General features: G+C 38.5%; 1 protein-coding gene across 3 annotated transcripts in view; it reads right to left on the bottom strand.

Moving 5' to 3' along the window:
* Positions 1 to 19395, bottom strand: part of Nebl (nebulette) — a 359628-nt gene that overhangs the window by 52720 nt on the left and 287513 nt on the right. The window contains exons 9-13 of one of the 3 annotated variants that reach the window (XM_059263623.1): positions 18939 to 19043; positions 14869 to 14973; positions 11584 to 11691; positions 7159 to 7269; positions 3023 to 3133 (exon numbers count right to left, since the gene is read on the bottom strand). The exons of 1 other annotated variant lie outside the window; for it this stretch is intronic. In XM_059263623.1, the coding sequence (XP_059119606.1) occupies positions 3023 to 3133; positions 7159 to 7269; positions 11584 to 11691; positions 14869 to 14973; positions 18939 to 19043 (540 nt within the window). The remainder of the gene's footprint in view (positions 1 to 3022; positions 3134 to 7158; positions 7270 to 11583; positions 11692 to 14868; positions 14974 to 18938; positions 19044 to 19395) is intronic. One more of the 3 variants, XM_059263624.1, reaches the window with a different exon arrangement.

The following is a 19395-nucleotide window of genomic DNA, read 5'->3' on the forward strand; positions in this document are numbered from 1 at the left end:
CAATGTCTAAGAGAAAGGAATGTTTACTACTATGCATGATCACACAGAACTAAGTAATTTGGGGAGTATACACAATTAGAACCACTGTTCTCACCAGAGATGTTCTTACACTATTAAAAGGGCAACTGTTGAGTGATAATCTTCATGGAGTGCTGTCCTGGACACTGGGAGACAGACAAAGGGATGCAGATGGGTTCATGCTATAGGGAGTAGACTGAGAATGAGGCCAGAGCACTCAGAAGCTGAGCCATAAATGTTACAGATGATCCCTGTAATGCCTTCTTGTCTGTGAAACAAGGGTAAGCATTGCTCCACGGGAGATCCACAGTGAGGAAAATGAGGCAGCAAACACAGAACCCATCATTAGTGGGACTTAGGAATAGAAAGATGGCTTTCTCTAGTCTCTGTTTCTAGATGGCCACTTCAGTCCTTTTTTTTTTTAACAAAGACTGTTTTGTTGCTGATCCTACTACCATCTTACCACTCAATTTTCACCTGGATCCTACCATTTTAAGTTTAAAGTAAACTCTCCAGATATAATTGGCAAGCAATAATAAGATTGACCCCTCAATGTAGACTGGCCACATTATCACAACTAAAGAAGATTGCTCAGGCTACTAGTAGTCTTTCCTGTTTCCATATGGATTTCAAAACTGTTTTATCAATTTCTGTGAAGAATGCAATCAAGAACATTTTGACTTCTTTACCTATGTGCATCCCTTTTATTTCCTGCTCTTATCTTAGTGCTCTAGCCAAACTTCAAGCACTGTATTGAACTAGACAGGAGATAATGGCCAGCTCTGTCTTGTTCCTGATTTTAATGGAATTGTTTTGAAGTTTTCTCCATTTAGCAAAAATGCTATGGGTTTGACATACATAGCAAGCTTTGTTATGTTGAGGTATGTTCTCTCCAATCCTGTTGTCTCCAGGGCTTTTATTATGAAGGGACGTTTTGTCAAAAAGAATTTTCTCTATCTGCTAAGATGATCGTATATTTTGTCTTTAAGTCCATTTACAAGTTTTATTACATTTATCAATTTGCATACGTTAAACCATTCCTGTATCTTTGGGATAAAGCTAATGTGGTCATGGTGAACGATATTTTTCATGTGTGCCTATGTTCAGTTTGTTGTGATGTCTCCCTATCATCTCTAATTGTATTAATTTGGATCTTCTCTTTCTCTTAGTTAATTTGGCTAGGGTTTGTCAATCTCATTTATCTTTTCAAAGAACCAACTTCTCATGTCATTGGTTCTTCATATTGTCTTGTTTGCATATTTGTCTCTAGTTCTTTAATTTCTGCCCTGGTTTCAATTATTTTTCCCTTCTACTTCTTTCAGTTTGGGTTGTTCTTGTTTTTCCAAAACTTTTGAGTGCATTATTAAATTATCTGTTTGAAGTCCATCTCGTTTTTAATGTAAGCACTCAGAGCAATACATTTCCTTTTAAGATTTTTTCATTTTATCCCAGAGATTTTAGTAAGTTATGTTTTCATTTTTATTTAATTCCAAGACTTTTTCTATTTCTTCCTTAATTTCCTCAAAAGTTCAAATACTTGACAATTGAGTAGTTTCATCCCCATGAGTTTGTACGTCTTCTGGTGTTTCTCTGTTATTTATTTTCTGTTATTTTTATTAACAAAGATTTACTTGATTGCAGTCAGATTGAATGTATGAAGTTATCTCAATTTTCTTAAATTTGCTCTGTGTACTAATATATTGTCTTTTTTAGAGAAACTTCTGTGGTATACTGACCAAAAAAAAAAATGTGTATTCTGTAGTGTTTGAGTAAAATGTTCTGTAAATATCTATCAGGTTCATTTGGCCTATGATGACATTTAGCTCCACTGTTTCTCTGATTATATTCTGACCATTGGTGAAAGTCGATCTTGAAGTCACTACTGTAACTATGTTGGGGTTAATCTGTGACTTAATGCCTAGTAGTGTTTGTTTTATGAAATTGGGTGCAGCCAACTTTGGTGGACTTGTGTTAGAATCATAATGTCCTCTTGGTGGATTGGAATGAAGTGGTCTTCTTTGTCTCTTCGATTTGTTTTGGTTTGAAGTCCTTTGTGTTAATTCAGAACAGCTCTGCCTGCTTGTTTCCTGGTCCCATTTGCTTAGATTATTTTTTTCCCCGTCTTTCACTCTAAGGTAATGTCTAGTCAAAAAAGTGATGTTTATTTCTTGTAGACAACAAAAAGGTAGACACTATTTTCTAATTCAGTGGCTTCGTCTGTGGCTTTTGATTGGGGAATTGAATCAGAGTGGACAGTCCTGAAGCAGGAGAAGCCGGGTTTCTTACCAGGTGTTGGTCCTGGACAGTATGGTCATGTACCTGTAGCAGGGTTCTTAGGTCAGAGTGGGTGGGGCCAAAGCAGAGGAGGCCAGGTCTCTAACCAGGTGCCAGAGGCCATGTGTGTGCCGGGTGCCTGAAGTAAGATTCTCGGGTTCATGTGAAGCTTTCTAACCACAAAGAGTCTCACAAAGCCACTATATGATACCAACGTCATAATAATATAAGGAATAAGAGACTGAAACTACTTCTTGGACATTTCATTTCTTCTTATAAAGTTCATATGAAATGAGAAGCAACTACTTTCACTCCATACAGAGGTTTAACTCTTTAGCAACCAGTTGAAGACTAGAAATGTGTATTGCTTAAAAAGCAAGACAGCACAAGCCATTCAATTGCAGCTGATGCCAGAACATGAGGCCACACCTGTCTCATTGTGTGCCTTTACTTGCTTTTAAATAACCAGGTCAAATCTCATAGGACTATTTTGCCTATGAGACAAATTTCTCTAAAATGACCATTTTCTGCACCTACTGCATATAGAAAGATGGTGAGGATGAAATTACCTTTAATTTGCTTCCTGGGGAAAGTCTTACTATGACATGGCTGTTTATTATCATCTACATACATAACTTGTGTCATGTAGAACCATTGAGAAAGCTGTATTGGTAGGGAAAGAAGCTGAAAATGTTCTCATTCTGAGCTGCTAAAAAAAAAACCTACTCACCTCGCTGGCCATTTCAGATGCTCGCTTTGCTCTCTGAATATCAAGGACTTCTGAACTAAGTTCCATTCCTTTCCCTTTTATCTCATTTTCCAAGTCTTTTTTATATTCTTTCTATAAGACAAGAATAGAATATTTCATTTGAAGATATCTCTGCAATTACTTTAACTCATATGCCAGTTTACATGTCTTCTAGAGACCACAGACAGGAGAAAATATTGCTAGGAAGGAAAAAATTAGATGCTGAAAATTCTTGCCTTTTCCCATTGACGTTTAATTTTCTCCTCTATCAAACTCAAAGTGGCATCCACTTTTACCAGGGCTTCGTCCTTTCTTCCAATATCTTTTGGCATCATACTGAACTTCTTTAAAAAGATATCTTCCCTTTAAGTGTTGGAGAAAATCTTAAGAATAAATAGGCTTCTTTATTTGAAGTGATTTTGAAAATATCTATTTAATGTGAATTTCTAAAAGAACTTACTGGAAAAGAATTACAAAGCCAAAGGTTGCAGTAGTCAGAGGTATTTTTAGGTATTTTATTCAAAGAATTGTTTTTTAAAAAATATCAAATAATTTCCTGAAAATTGTTAACATAGATTTTGAATGTCTGTCTTAATATCACTTTTTTTCATTTTTTTTTTTTAGATAGAGTCTCATACAGGCCAGGTTGGCCTAGAAATCTCGACATAGACAAATATGACCTTGAAGTTCTGATATTTCTCCCCTGCCTTCTGAATGCTAGGATTATAGGTATAGACTACCACACCCATTTTATGTGGTGCTGGAATGGAACCCAGGGCTTTGTGCGTGCTAGACAAGCACTCTGCCAACTGAGCTACATCCCAAGTAGTCACAGCTGTTTTACAGACTCTTGTATATAAATTATTTTCTATTGACAAGTTTCTTATTTCCTTATTTACTTCCATTATAAAATAATATCTTATTCCATCAAACCAAGTTTCATTTTATGAATATTTTGCTAAATAAAAATAATTCCCTTTAATGATAAGAAATCAGGTTGCAGGCGGTGGTGGCGCACGCCTTTAATCCCAGCACTCGGGAGGCAGAAGCAGGCGGATCTCTGTGAGTTTGAGGCCAGCCTGGGCTACCAAGTGAGTTCCAGGAAAGGCGCAAAGCTACACAGAGAAACCCTGTCTCGAAAAAACCAAAAAAAAAAAAAAAAAAAAAGGTTGCAGTTAATTCTGGGGTTCCTGTCATGGCACATGCCCTCCCCAATTCCAAATCATTAAATTAGCTTGATTTCTGATCAAACAATAGCTTTAGAGGACTTTGTCAAGCCTGCCTGTGATTTTGGAAATAGCCCTCAGTCAAATGACCTTGATAAAAGTCAGACTTTCTAATAATTTGGTCATGTGACCTTTAGGAGGCCCTTTGAGTAACTCAGTCTCCATTTCCATCTGGACAAAAGGAAATAAAATAAATGTCCTATTAACGCCAAAAGGCAATGAAGGAAAATCAGGCAAAATATTGGAACAGCCAAAGGCCTTACATAAAACATACATTTTAGAATAAAAAAGTGATAATTTGGAGACTCTACACAGCAATATAAAATCATAAAGAACGGAGCATAGAATACATTTACAATTAAGGGCTTATATGGAGAAATTTACAATTGTATTAAGTAACCAAGTGGCTTTTTCCATTAGATATTTCTATGTAACTAAGGGAAAGATCAGCCGTTATGAACGACATACTTGTGTCCCTTCTAAAATCCACGCGTTGAAGCCCTAGCTCCTTTGGGAAGTAGTTAGGTTCCGAGGATGTCACAGGGTAGGTCCTATGATGAGATTGAAAGTTCCGTAGAAACAGAGGCCAGAGTTCCCTTGTTCCTCTGCTGTAGTGACAACTGTCAGAAAGCCCTCAGCAAGCAAGAGCAGGAGTCTCACCCAGAGCCAAATCCACCAGCACCTTGATTTGGGGCTTGGTTTTCAGAGTCAGGAGAAATGTCTAACTTGAAACCACTCAGTCTACCATATTTTGTTACAATAATCCCAAGCTGCTCAACCCAGTGAATAGTTTTCTGGGCCTTTTCCTGCCCAGTTCAGACATTCAGGCCCCTAAGTCCAAAATGTTATCAACTGAATCTTGCTATGTTTTAGTTATAGCATTATTGTTCTGCATACTTCCTTTGAAAGAATTAGGGCAATATTTTTCCCCATTAAGAAAGAAGAAAAGAAGAGAAGGAAAGGACTAATCTCACTTTGTCATCTGTATGCAAATGATTGGAAGATCCAGCTTTAATATGCATACAAAGAGTATAGTTTCAAAATGTAGAGCAGTAACAGGACACTCATTTATTTGTTCTCAGTTTCAAGAAAATTTACATGAATAAGAAGTGACAAAAAAAAAAAAGTACAAGCGAATCCATATAGATGTTATAAGCTGTTCTAAAGAATCCCGGTAATTTCTGATGCCACTTTAATGGCAAAGGCCAGCTATCATTTGCTTATTAAAAGTTGACAACGAGATGCCTCCAAATGGAAATCATGCTTCAATTCATTCCACTGGCTTAAGACATTTCTTCCAGAGGAATCATTTCTTTGATTCAAAAATTTAGAATAAGATGGGACTTCACTTTTCTTTTTGTATTCTACTTATACATTACATTCTAGATTGCATTAACATATAATCATTTAGATGAGCATATCACAGTAGAATTAGAAGAGCTCTCAGTTAGCTTTGAGCCACTTGGAGGAAATGGATTAATTTTTTTCAAAGTGTTGATGTACAAGTATGTCTTGATTTATTAAAGTTAAGAAATTTAATATTCAACAAATTTAATACTTTACTTCTGAGCCAAATTTTAATTAAGATTTCAAGAAAAATTCAAAGAAGATAAAAGCAAAACACAGCAATGAGTTCTTCTGTGCTGTGTGCTAACTCTGTAATTTTCCCCACATAGAAGAGAGAGAACTTTTGAATAAATCCTCTATTCAGACTTTCCCAAGTGAGTCCCTCATTTCTGATATCAAATGTCATGATGCTGCAGGGAAACTACCCAAAGAGCTGGAGAACTGGCTCGGGAGTTAAGAGCATGAATTGTTCTTCCAGAGGACCTGACTCAGGTTCCCAGTTTGGGTGTATCACACCTTCAGTTCCAGGCGACCTGAAGCCCTCTTCTGGCCCCTACAGACACTGCACTCATGGGAGAACACATAATTAAAAGTTAAGATTAAATTTTTCTAATTAAAACTGGTTGTAGAATATGTTTTATGATAACTAAATTTAAGAGAATCAAGCTTTCAAAAAATTGGTTTTCTGAGCCGGGCATGGTAGCAAATTCCTTTAATCCCAGCACTCAGGAAGGGAAAGGCAGGCAGATCTCTGTGAGTTCAAGGCCAGTTTGATCTAAAAAGTTAGTTACAGGACAGCCAGAGCAGCTGTGACACAGAAAAACCCTGTCTCAGAAAACAACAACAACAAAAACAAACAAACAAACAAACAAACAGAAAAAAAAAACAGGAAAAGAAATAGAAAGTGGGTTTCTCAGGACAATGCTTAGCCTATGCACTAATGTGCTGATCCCTGAAATTCCCCCAAATGTGGAAAACTCATCTGCATAATCTGTGGTAGTGGGGCACTGCATACATTCACATCTCCCTAAATAAAAAAATTTTATAAATATATATATATGTGTGTGTGTGTGTGTGTGTGTGTGTGTGTATTTCCATGTATATTATATTATATATACTATAAATATATGTTACAGCTTATGTAATATAAAAATTATATATAATTCCACATATATAATTAAATATATAGGTTATGAGAGAGAATCAAGCTTTTACTTAATATTATTTGTAAAAAACTAGCTGCTATGAAGCTATAAAACTCACTACCCACATAGCTTTTGAGCTAGAATCACAATGCAAAAATAGAATAATTTTCAAGTTTTTCCAGAAATCTGGACAATTTCTTTCTTCAAAAGTAAGTAGACATACTAACTTATACATCCCTGTGTTAAGAAAATGCAAGGCTCTGTTAGTAAAGGCCAGAAAAAAAAAAGAGTTCACATCACAAATATGCAATTAGTAAAGAACTGCTAAGTAGATGTTTCTGGATTCATTTCCCCAATTTTCCTCTTTTGTGACATGTAATATAAACGCACAAGGCCATACCTCCCTCATCAGGTTGGTGATGTACTTCACATGTAGAAATGCAGGAGTCTTGTCTAAATCCAGTGAGGACCTCCCTTTAATCTCCTTCTCAAAATCTTCTTTGTAAACTTTCTGTCAAATAAGACCATATCATATTCAATGTAAGGAACTCTAGTGAGTATAAGAAAACTATGAGAACAAGCATTCATTCTCAGAACCAAACTATGTTTTCTCATATAATTCTACCATCTCATCTTCTTTACTGTTTTTTAATAAACTTTATTACAAAAAGCTTGCAAATAAATGAAAACAACCTCATACACCAAAATTAAGCAGTCTTTTTAACAATAAAGTAATAATTTCAGTTTGGGCAATTTCACAATATAGGTGGAGTTTTTCCATCAGGACCATCAGTCAGCTCTGTCCCACCAGCCAGCTCACAAATAACCACACAGAGACTTATAAGTGCTCAGCTAATAGCTTAGGCTTGTTACTAATGAGCTCTTACAACTTAAATTAACCCATATTTTTATTCCTTTACTTGCTGCCATGTGGCTCACAGCAACACAATTCTACCAATGAAGAACAGAGTCACGAAGCAATTTCTCACACTGAGCAAAGGTTCTGAACATCTTATGTGATTAACATCATTCCATTTTACGGGAAGAAGAAGACAGGCTTTCTGACTGGATCATCTGATGGCTTCACTCAAAAGGAAGTTTGGCTCTTCCACTGGAAGAAAATCTGGTGGTGTAGAAGCCAGTTCAAACTCTCCAAATGTATAAACGCTCAAGATCCCATTATCCTTCTCAGAGGCAGCCTTTTGTGAGCCCGGGAGAACCAATTTTAAAATGCAATCAGATGAATGGGAAATGGGTGTTACTGTTGCTTCATGACTTGAGCACTGAGACTATTGCTTTACTACTTATGGATTTCTCATACAGATGAAGTTACACTGTGAGGATAACCTTGTCATAATGTTAGGGGTTCCCCCTTAAGAGTTCACAGCGGCAGCTGGAGATGATCCATGATTAAGCGCTTATTCATCATGTATGAGGCCTGGAGTTCACGTGAGAAATAAATGGAAGATACCTATGGTGATCCTGTTGGGGAGGAGCTAAATCTATAACAATTCTTGCCTTTCAGGCCTGCTTTGACATCCTTGGCTATGAATATAAATTCTAGCATTTGAGTTACACCTTTGAAAATCAAAGACAACCTGTGTTTTATTTTTAAAGATTTATATATTTTTATTTCATGTGTATGAGTGTTTTGGCTGCATGTATACATGTGTACCATGGCAGCCAGAAGAGAGCACTGAATTCACTGGAACTGGAGTTAGATGGTTGTAAGATGTCATATGGGTGTTGGGTGCTGAAACTGAGTCTTCCACAAGAGCAGCAAGTGCTCTTCACCACTAATCAACCTCTCCAATCCTAATAACCCATGTTTTACTATTAGGAAAATAACCTCTTCAAATGGCAAAGTATCTATTCATCTGAAATATTCAGTAAACAGGGGCCAGATTTACCAAATATTTTATTCAAAATACATCATAAAATGATAAAATAAATAAATTGTGCCTAAGACTGTTACTTATGCAAAATGAGAAGCTATTTCTATTTTCATTATGCATCTATTACAAAGAAAAGTAATTGTGTGAATAAACATATTCTCCAAAGCAGAAGTAAGGTGAAGAGAAACACGTTGCCTCCTCACTTAGCATTTGTGTTACATAGTTACTCAACCAATAACAAGCATGGTTGTGAGAAAAGGCTGGAGCAGATAGATGTCCAGTAAATCAATCAAGAAGCTGCATTAAAAACATTTTGACTTAAAGAACCATAACTACACACACAAAAGAAAAATTATGAAAAATTGTTCTTTTTTCAGGCAGAACAAATTGGGACAGCATGGTGGTTCTCTTCAGGTCTGCTTTTTCTTTCTATGTCCAAAGGTGTTTTTGTACATCACTTTATCTAAAATGTTTAGATATTTATTTCTCTAGCCTTGAGAATATCAATCTGGCCCAAAAGATTCCCCTAATGGAAGCCCTGACTCTCAGCAAGCCTTTCTGAGAGCAGGCAGAACTGAAAAATCGGAAGGGAAAAAGAGGAATCTAACCATCAGTGGCTATAATTAAAGGGACAACCTGTCTGTCGCACTAGGAGGAGGGAAAGAGCAAACGGGGAAGAAAATGAAAGAGACTATCATGAGAGATGAGGCGTTAAAATCCCAACTCTCCAAATTACTATCGTTTCTAATTTAGAAACAAGGCCTTGAAATATGTTAACTATGAATGATGAGGTAGATGATGATGTGTTGGTGAGAGGGAAGTTAAGTAATTGGGGTACAAAAAAATTAAGATAATCACAGAAACAGCATGATAGAGGGGTTTCAACCTGAGTCCCTGTCTCTGGCTGAGGATGCCAGGAGAGCGTGGCAGGGAGCTGACCAGTTTAGGAGGCATGAGGAGGATGTCAGGGTGCTCTGGGATGTCTATGAGAATCTATGGGGGAGCAACAGGGAAGGGAGGATGTGAGGAACCACAGGGTAACTGTAGGGGGTCCATGGGAAGGTTAAGGGGAGGCCATGGGAAGGTTAAGGGGAGGCCAAGGAGAAGGCTAAGGGGAAGCCATGGAAACGCTGTGAAGAAATTCCGGAGAGGCTGTGGTGAAGCTGTGAGATCATGGTAATGATGAGACTGAAGCCACCAGCCAGGTGTTGCTTTCATAAAAAAATAACTAAGTAAAAAACAAAAGACCTTTGTTCTCTGTATCCTTCAGTGAACACAGGTTTAACAGTTTTTACACACTGTTAAACTTGCAGAGAACCATGAAAGTCGAAATCTCTCCCTGGCCTGCAACAGTGGCCACGTACTTCCTATAAAATGGGGAGAGCCATTAAAAATCCACTGCTAGCTCACATAAAAGGTGGCTCTATAATGGCAGATAATCATGCACTATAAAGGATATCTAAAACTGCTTTCTATACTGTTGTCTAAATGGAGAAATGAGATTCCAATATAATCTGTCCTCTTTAAGGTGGGCTTTTGTGGGCTTCTGAACTTGGACCAAATTTCCCAGCTCTGCCAAGTCACCTAAAACAGACAACTCACTTAGTCTCCACAGGTACTGACAGTTCTTTCTCAAATTCAATAAAAGACTTAAAAAGATATGACAGGAAAGGATAAATAATGCCTCTCTCCTCTTTGACTTAAGAAGGAATTAACCAAGTGTGCCCAGCTAGTCTCAGGTTGTCTGAGGGGCTTTTTTCCTAAAAGATGGATCCTAGCATCCCAACAAAGCAGATGGCAAACAAAACCGTAACGCTAAGTTGCAACTGCCTGACACTACTGGGTGGATGCTGACTGTAGACAGAACTGCCTGGTACCCTAAATGGAAAGAAAACGAAGGGATCATCTGGTCAGAGAAACTATAATCTGAGGAGTAGCTGCTTGTGGCGGTGTTGCCTTCTCTTAGAAGCAAAGTAAACGAACAAAACACATTCAAGTATTACTGGGGGTGGGGTCGGGGGTCAGTTAAATAAACTTACAAAGGAAGGAAGTACCATGATGGTGACCAGGTCCTAAAACACTGGTGACATTGACCAGATATGTGACTTTATTTAAGACAGTTTACTTCAGTGCATTACAAACGCACGGATCACATTCTCCTCAAGCCATTTCCTTTAAAGATTAAATGAGCTGCTGTAGGTGAGGCTCTTAGCAAGGCGGCAGGCACAAAATAAGGATTTAACTATTTAAATGTTGGTTCTATTACCATTGTGGGAGGAGGGAAAGAAAACCAACCAGGTCTTCATTTTTCAACTAGTTTTAGATACTCGATTTTCACATTGGTACAGTTTGAAAGCATTGATCACGGTCAATCTGAAGAAGTGTCAGGGCTTTCCCATGGGATGTGGGAGCAGAGAGGAGCTCATCTGCTTGACAGTTAGAGTTGTTGATCAGTAGACTAAGGTGCAGACAAATTCAGTGACCTCTGACAGTGAGAGGCTAGATCAGAACACAGGTCCTGTCCTGCAGATCTGTGCTGGGGTCCTTGAGACTCCCTGCAGGGCTGAGCTGTGTCTAGAACAGGGGTCCTTGAGCCTGCCCTGCAGAGCTGTGCTGGGTCTAGAACAGAAGCCCGTGAGCCTGCCCTGCAGAACAATGTTGGGTCTAGAACACAGGCCCTCAAGCCTGCCCTGCAGAACAATGTTGGATCTAGAACACAGGCCCCCAAGCCTGCCCTGCAGAACAATGTTGGGTCTAGAACAGAAGCCCGCAAGCCTGCTCTGCAGAGCTGTGCTGGGTCTAGAACACGGTCCCCAAGCCTGCCCCACAGAGCAGAGCTCTTGTCTCTAGACCCCACTCATCACTGGCTGATTCTTTTCCAATGAGAAAACTTCAAGTATCAACTTTTAGCAACAAGCCCCGTCCCCTACCTCACTCTGCATCTTCTGAGCCTCCTTTGAAGACTGATATGATGGTGTCTCAACAAACTCAAGCATGGACTTGCCCTTATTTTTCTCATATTCTTCTCTGTATTTTACCTGCATTGAAAAAAATATTAAAAGCATATAAAAATAAGGGGTGTACATAGTTCAGTGGCAGAGCACATTTTTAGCAAGGGCAAGGTCTTGGGTTCAATTCCTGACAATAATAATGACAACAACCAAAACCTAAGTATAGAGCAAAACACAATAAATGTACGCCAAGTTAATCATCCTGTTTTGTGATGCCAAGTTATTCTGGCAGTTTAGGGTGATGAATGGGTTCCCCAGAGTCAAGTATTTAGTGTCATGGGACACTAAATAATGTGTTCTATGGAGGACAAATAAAGTATTTTGTCAAACAGGTAGAATATGTCGATACTTATTAAATAGATGGGGTTATTTATATCTGTACTTACAGCATACATATGTGGGACAGAGAAGAATGAAAGGAGAAGGAGAAGGTGAGAGAGCTCACTGATAGTCTCCATGTATATCAAAACATTTTGAATAAGTTTTAAAAAATGAGTATGATTATCTTTCTGTCAACAGAGGGAAAATGTTCCCTGAACTCCTGAGTTTTCCCCTAGATACTAACTAAAACATATACGATTTCCTTTTATTTCACTATCCGTTATTTAATACTATCATATTATGAATTATTTGTTTCAATTAAAATTAGTTTTATCTCCATTCTATTTCTTAAAGGAAGGATATTTTCTGTCACTTCAGGTTTTGTTTTTCTATTTTCTTTGTGTATGTATGCATATATGTTTGTGTCTGTGGTGTATGTGTGTGGTGTGTACACATGTCTGTGTGAGTGTGGATGTGCCACAGAGGCCAGGAGAGAATGCTGGGTGTCCTGCTCTATCACCCTGTGTCTTACTTCCTTGAGACAGACAGATCTGGATATGGAATTAGGCTGGCAGCCAGAAATCCCCAGCAATTCTTCTGATAACCCCACTCTACACTCTTACAGCTACAGGGGCATACAGCCACCCCCAGCTTTTGACCTGGGTTCTAGGGGTGAGCTCAGGTCCTCAATACTTGTACAGCAGCCACTCTTACTTGCTAAGCTGTATTCCCAACCTGGTGTCTTCTATTTCTTAAAAAAAAAGAAAAAAAAAAAGCTAAAATTGTATGTAAGCCAGCATCATGGTTGAATGTTAGTGATACTTTTAACTCAGTTCATAGGAAAGCTTTGATCATGACTCACTTCATTCAGAAATGCATTTTCATTCATTCTTGGGCTTCATTGTAGGGGTCCTCTTTCTCACACACCCCTGGCCTGTTGGCCATGGCCACCAGGTCAAGAGGGGGAAAAGGCAGAGGGGGCAAAAGAAAGCTTTGGCGGCCCATGAGCATGAATGGAGACAGCCCTCCAGGAGACATATTTCAGTGAATCAGCTCGACTTTATTTCAGAGTACAAGGAATATATAGGATTGGGGAGCCTGGGGACCTAATTTGCATTAAGCAGCTCGCTCCTATCACAGGGCTTAGTGTGTGGCAGTAGGGTCCTATAGCAGAGCCCTTAGCACAAGTCTTCTTAGCAGGGACCTGTGCCAAGGGTCAAGTTAAAGATGAATCAGGCATCTGGTTTTAGAGATAGCTTTTAGATAAAGTCAGTCCTCCAGGCCCAGGGACATTCTCTAAATAAGGGCAGCTAGAGGCAGGAAGTTCTGCTGGAGGGAGGGAGGGAGCTCCGTTTTGCCAAGCTTATTGAGATAGGCTGTTGGGCCATGAGGAGGCTGTGACCTCTAACCAGCCAGCAATGTCTTCCAACACTTCATAATGGTTTGTAAAATTATTTAAGTTGTATAATGATAATGATAGGTAGTCAACCTAAAGGAAAATTTCCAGTACTTAGAACTTTGTAATGACAAAAAAAAAGTGAAATACCTATTTATGATAGAGTTTTATTATAGAAAATTTTAATGGATAAATAAGAGTACTGCATACATGATATCATACTATATTAGAATAAAGTTTTGTGGGGGGAAATTCAAAGAAATATAAGAATTTAAGGCAAGCATAGTGGTGCACATCTGTAAACCCAACACTGGGAAGGCAGATGTAGGAGGTTAGTTGTAAGTCAAGTTACATAGAAACTCCCAGGTTAGCCCTATCTTGAGGAAGAAGAGAGAAGTGGGAGGGAGGGAGAGAGAGAGAAAGAATGAGAATGGATTTAAAGACAACACTTGTGCTTCCAAACTTTAGGGAGGGGTGTTGAAGTGTCAACTGGACACACTCTAGAATTCCCTGGGAGAGACTCTCAATGAGAATTCTTAGGTCAGGTTAGCCTGTGGACACGCCTGGAGGAAATTGTTTCATTTATGTTCACTGATGTGGGAAGAGACAGCCTAGGTGACATCATTCCTTAGGTGTTTGTCCTAGACTGTGAAAGTGGGTTGAGCACAAGAATGTGTGCATTACTTCATTGAGCTCTGCTGTGGACGCATCTGTGTAACCAACTGCTTCAAATTCCCACCACCTTGGCTCCCCTGCAGTGACGGACTGTAACCTGTGAACCCAATAAACCTTTTCTCTCTTGAACCACTTTTGTTGGGGTATTTTATCACAGCAACAAGAAGGGAAAAGTGTAATTTATTTTCAAATCGTTGTGAAATTTATGTTTCATGGAATACATCTAAAAGAGTCATGTAAATCTTTATTTTAACAGATGCTAGAAATAGCATCTTTAGCAACATTTAAATTTAGAATAATAATAAAAAACAGATACTGGTCTTACAATGTGCTAGGAAGGAAGAAAGTTTTAAGTTTTTTTAACAGAATACATAGGGTTTCATAGTTAGAAGAAATATTAATTTAAAATACATTAATAAGGATGTTTTCCCTTTTCAATAACACTTATAATTAAATGGAGAAATTATAATAAAAACTTATACCCAGAAAATTAATTTTCTAGCTCAAAAATGTCAAATCAGCACCTTGTAAAAATTTTAATCACCATGAGATTTGATCACAATTTAATTAGTTCCTAGATTTAAACTTTTTAATTATATGAAGAACATATTTTTATGAAAACTACTTTAAGTTGAAACATGGTTCCAGCTCCTTGACCCAAAAGATAAAAAATGGAGTCTCAGATATTTTTTTTTTCTGAAGCAAAATTAATGTTCTTGGGCTCCATTCTTCCAAGAACATGGCGCTGAGCAGTAGGCACCCCAATGGTCATGTAGGTCTGAGGGGTGAGCTGTGCTCATCAAAGAGCTTACCTGACTCTGGAGGGTGGCATTGCCTTTATGGTGCAGGTGTTCAGTGGCCTCTGCATCAAAGTGATACAATCCTTTGTTTTCTTCAAAATTCTTTTTATATTCCCACTAAAATTAAACATGAAAATAAGTTTAGAATAAGAGAGAGTGGTGAGTAAAATTAAGACTTGGGAATGTAACTGGGGTATGGTAGCTCATGGGAGGCTGAGACAGGAGGACTACTGTGAGTTCTAGGCAACCCTGGGCTACTGCCTCACAATGATTCTTAGTAAAGCAAACAACATACAAGCCAGTGGCGTGGAGCTGCGGTGCTGTTATAGAGCCTGTGTCTATAGCAGCCAGCATGGAGGAGGTTCTGGAACTAAGATAAATGGACAATGCAAGATGGTCTCACTGGAGGAGACCTTGAGAAGAGCACAAGAAATATTCAGTGATTAATTGTAAACATGATGTGGAGGACAGTCACAGGGTGGTAATGAAAAGCTGATGATGGGGTCCCGTAGATCATGAGTGGGCAAGGTGGGGTGAAACACAGACACTGCTTCTTATCCTAGGACATACATGGTGTTTGGCAGGGTCCATAAGGAGATAGGAACAAAAAGAGAGAACAGGGTGAAAGGAAGCTAGAAACTAGGACCCTGGCTGTAGAAAAAGACTTAGCCATGAGCAAGAATGGAAGTGATGGGGAGAAAGAGAAGCTGAGAAACAACCAAACTAACTTTCAATTCCAAGGAAAGGATGGGAGGCATTGAGAAGAGGACCTGAAGAATGTGGGTACAATTCATTGATTTTTCTTTTTTCTTTCTTTCTTTTTTTTTTTTTTTTTTTGAGTTGAAGAAATTGGAGTAGGCCCTCTACTATTTAGACATACATAAGAAGGTAAATTTGGAAGGGACTAGATCGAGTAGGGATGACATTTTACTCTGGATCAGCAGCAGTGAAACAAGATTGCCTAATGATTTCTAGCACTAGAGACCAGACACTTAGTAATTGGTCCTACTTGGAAAAGACTTCTACAAGAAAATGGTAATCTCAGAGATGCAAGGCCATAAACACATACAAAGGTAAAAATCAATTGCCCGTGGGTTCCAGGAAAAATGACATTCTGTGTAGAGTGAAGGGAAATATGTGTAACTTTTGAAGGGTGGCCTAAAAGAAGTGGCCGTAAACATCTTAGGGGATGCTCCACGGACAGGAGTGTGAGAGGGAGGAACATTTAGTATCAGGAACAGGAAGATGGAAGATGTCGGTGCCCTGACACAGAGGAACAAAGCTCCAGAGGAACAAAGCTCCAAAGGAAGCCTGGCTTCTGTGCCACCTGTCACTCAACTCTAACCAGAATGAAATGAGTTTGGAAAGTACCAAAGGAAATGTTGCCAATGTCCACACATTACATCTTGACTGAAGAGAACACCTAAATTTGGGTTCCTCTATGAATTTTAAGTTAAAACTAATAAAAATAAAAGCTAATTCAAGCAAATGGTCAAGCCTAAACCTGAAATGAAAAATTAAGAAATTTTATGCTTTGTTTAGATATTTTTATAATATCTATTTATAAAATAAATATAGCTTTAATGTATTAAGGTAGAACATATTCTATTTTGGAATCAAAATCCATACCTAATGAAGTCTAGGGAATTATTCCTGAAATAATGGATATATACTAAAAGGGGGGCTAAAATCAAATCCTTTGAACTCTAATCTGCAAATGAAATTTCTAATACAGAGGCTCATTTTCTGTATTGAATAGTCTCTGTTGCCTCCTAGTGGAAGTTATGTAGAATAACACAATATATATTTTTTAAATTTATATGAAGTTACAAGTTCCATTTTCCACAGCAAAGTGTTTCTTCAAACATTTAATTCATGGTTCTTGACAGGCTTTAAAATTACTCACTCTGCTCTACACACAACACATTAAAATTTTAAAATTCTGATATAGATCAAGACATTTAGAGATGTTTAATAAAACAGCTTTTTATAACAAACTGGCACTCAACTTTGGCAAAATATCTAACATGAAATTTCTTCTTCAATGTTTTAATAAAATCCAGTCACCTTATGCATCAACAAAAATTCTATTCTCTTTATACAAATATTTAAAAGAAGGCTATTCTAACTTAAAACAAATTTAAGCCCATATAGCCTCATACAATTTTAATATGTAAATCATTTGGAGAAAGTCAAACTCTCTGACCTATGTAATCATTTCTGTGATATCAGGCTAAGACAGCCTGGGAGCTAAGCTCTGTGAACAATGAACAAAATGAATAACGTGACTTTGTTGGGGCTTTCTATTATGGAGGTGACAGAAACTGTGTACATTAAATTTTTATTCTTTTTCTCTATTGTCAAACAAATATCAACACTTGGAAAAGAAATATTTCCTGTGAGAGGTATACACTCTTGCTCATTTACACATGAATCCCCATGTCCCTAGGAGAGTTAGCCTGAGTGTGGGCTGGGGACAGGACACGGCAAACACTGCCACCAAGACCAAGGCTGGACACTGGAGGTTGAGGAAAGCAGAGGATGCAGAGGACAGAAAATGAATCAAGGAGAAAAGCATGAAATTAGAGAGGAATGCAGGTGTGGTTAGGATGCGTATGTTGGTGGAGGGATGAACATGGACAAGACAGGACAATGTAATTTAAGCGTCCTGACACCATGGGCTAATTCTGAGCCTGGTAACGTGGCTCTAGCACTGCAAACAGTAATATACTGCTTTTGACCCAAAGACGAATACTTTTTAAGTAAATTAAAACTAATCTCTGCGAGTGTGAAGCACTTACATGCAGTGTACACCCTGAGAAGGCTGGTGGTGGTGACATGCAAGAGAAAAGATATACAAATAGCAAATGGTGCTTTGCCAATGCTAAGAACTGGAGCTCCTTTATGACTACGGCTTAGAGATCTAGTCTTGTGGCTTTTCACTGAAGACCGTGGGCTCAGCTACTAAAAAGACTGCCTTCACTTTTCCTCACACCTTACCTAACATATATTTCTTCATCTGATCTGGATTAGTCTGTAAGTTAGAGTGCTTTTAAACAAATGGGTGATTATTATTAAAATAGGTATGAAAATAACAGGGTCAAGTTAGAGTTGATCATTACCAGGTGGGATCTGGATACATCCAGAGTGGAGCCACCAATGACCAAGGGTCATCATTTGTAAGAATTAGTGAAGTCAGCCTCCAGATGCATCAAGGGTGGACACAGTATCCCAGAAGGCTAGAGTTCTGAGGGACTGGCCATATGAATAGGAGACACAAATATTTTCATCAGGACATAAAGTCCTCCTTGCTGACTTGCAGATAACATGGAATCCATCTTAAGACTAAATTCCTAGTGTCCATGCAACATAAGCACCTCTATGATTTCTTGTCAGAAAAAATAAAGTTTAAAGTATGACAAGTGTTTGCTACTGAAGACGTAACATATATGAAACACTGGGATGACTTTCACAAAAGCCTGACTGCAAGGCGTGAACATTAAGTAGTTTCATTCTGATATAGATGAAGAAATGAGAAGAAGACAGAATGGATACTTGCTTCTACCAGTACCAACGAGTGTGCTTGTAGTCATGAGATGTGAGGAGCTAGCAAGAACCCACTTTGGACATCACTTTCTTCAGCGGAACAGCCATGTCCACTGTCCATGCCCCAGCAAATCACCTCCACCCACACTCTTTCCGATAGCCCTCATTAAACTCTGTAGGTCAAAGACACACATAGACATGACAGTAGGAAAGGTACATGTTGGCAAGAAGAAGGGATTGAGCAGAAGACGGATGGGGGACAAGATAGGGTAATATGGAGTGAAAGGCCTAAAATGTATTTCATACACGTATGAAACTGTCAATGGGTGAAGAATAAGAAAAAGAACCCTTTTATAAAGAGACTCTGACCATGGTATTTGCACAAGCAGGTGGCTACTTTTCAGCGAGTTAGTTGTTGGAGAGGAGAGACACATGGCACATCGAATGAAGCAGGTGAGCCCGGGAGCAAAGAGGAACACTGGCATCTCAGAACTACACACATCTATGCTACAATGGCCACCAGACAGCCCACTTACTCCACTGAGCATTTTGCTGGCTTTCAGAGCATGGTCTAAAAACAACAAATTTGGGAGGTCTGAAACTGGCTCGTGCATGGTTTGAGCGTCTTTCTTGTACTTCACCTACAAAAGCAACATGGAACAAAACACCATCTAGCAGAAGAAAACAGGCTTGCACTGGCATTGTTACCTCTTTTTTCCCCCTTCCTCATACACGGTCCTGTTAGTGCAGAAGTGACAGAAGGATTTACAAGTAGCCACTAGATGGTGCTGATTCACTACAGAATGAGTAAAATGGCCATTTATGGACTTGAAAACATTTAAATTTCTTTTACTGTTTATATATTCCAAAACGGTGGTGTTAACACACTTATGTAATTATAGTAGAAATGCTACTTTTAGAAAATAAGGAGACTCATTGCTGTATTCTTTCCACACTGCTGCCAAATTACTTCAGTTTTACTTTACTGTAATT

This window comes from Peromyscus eremicus, chromosome 5 (genome assembly GCF_949786415.1).
Source record: "Peromyscus eremicus chromosome 5, PerEre_H2_v1, whole genome shotgun sequence".
NCBI classification, from domain to species: Eukaryota; Metazoa; Chordata; class Mammalia; order Rodentia; family Cricetidae; genus Peromyscus; species Peromyscus eremicus.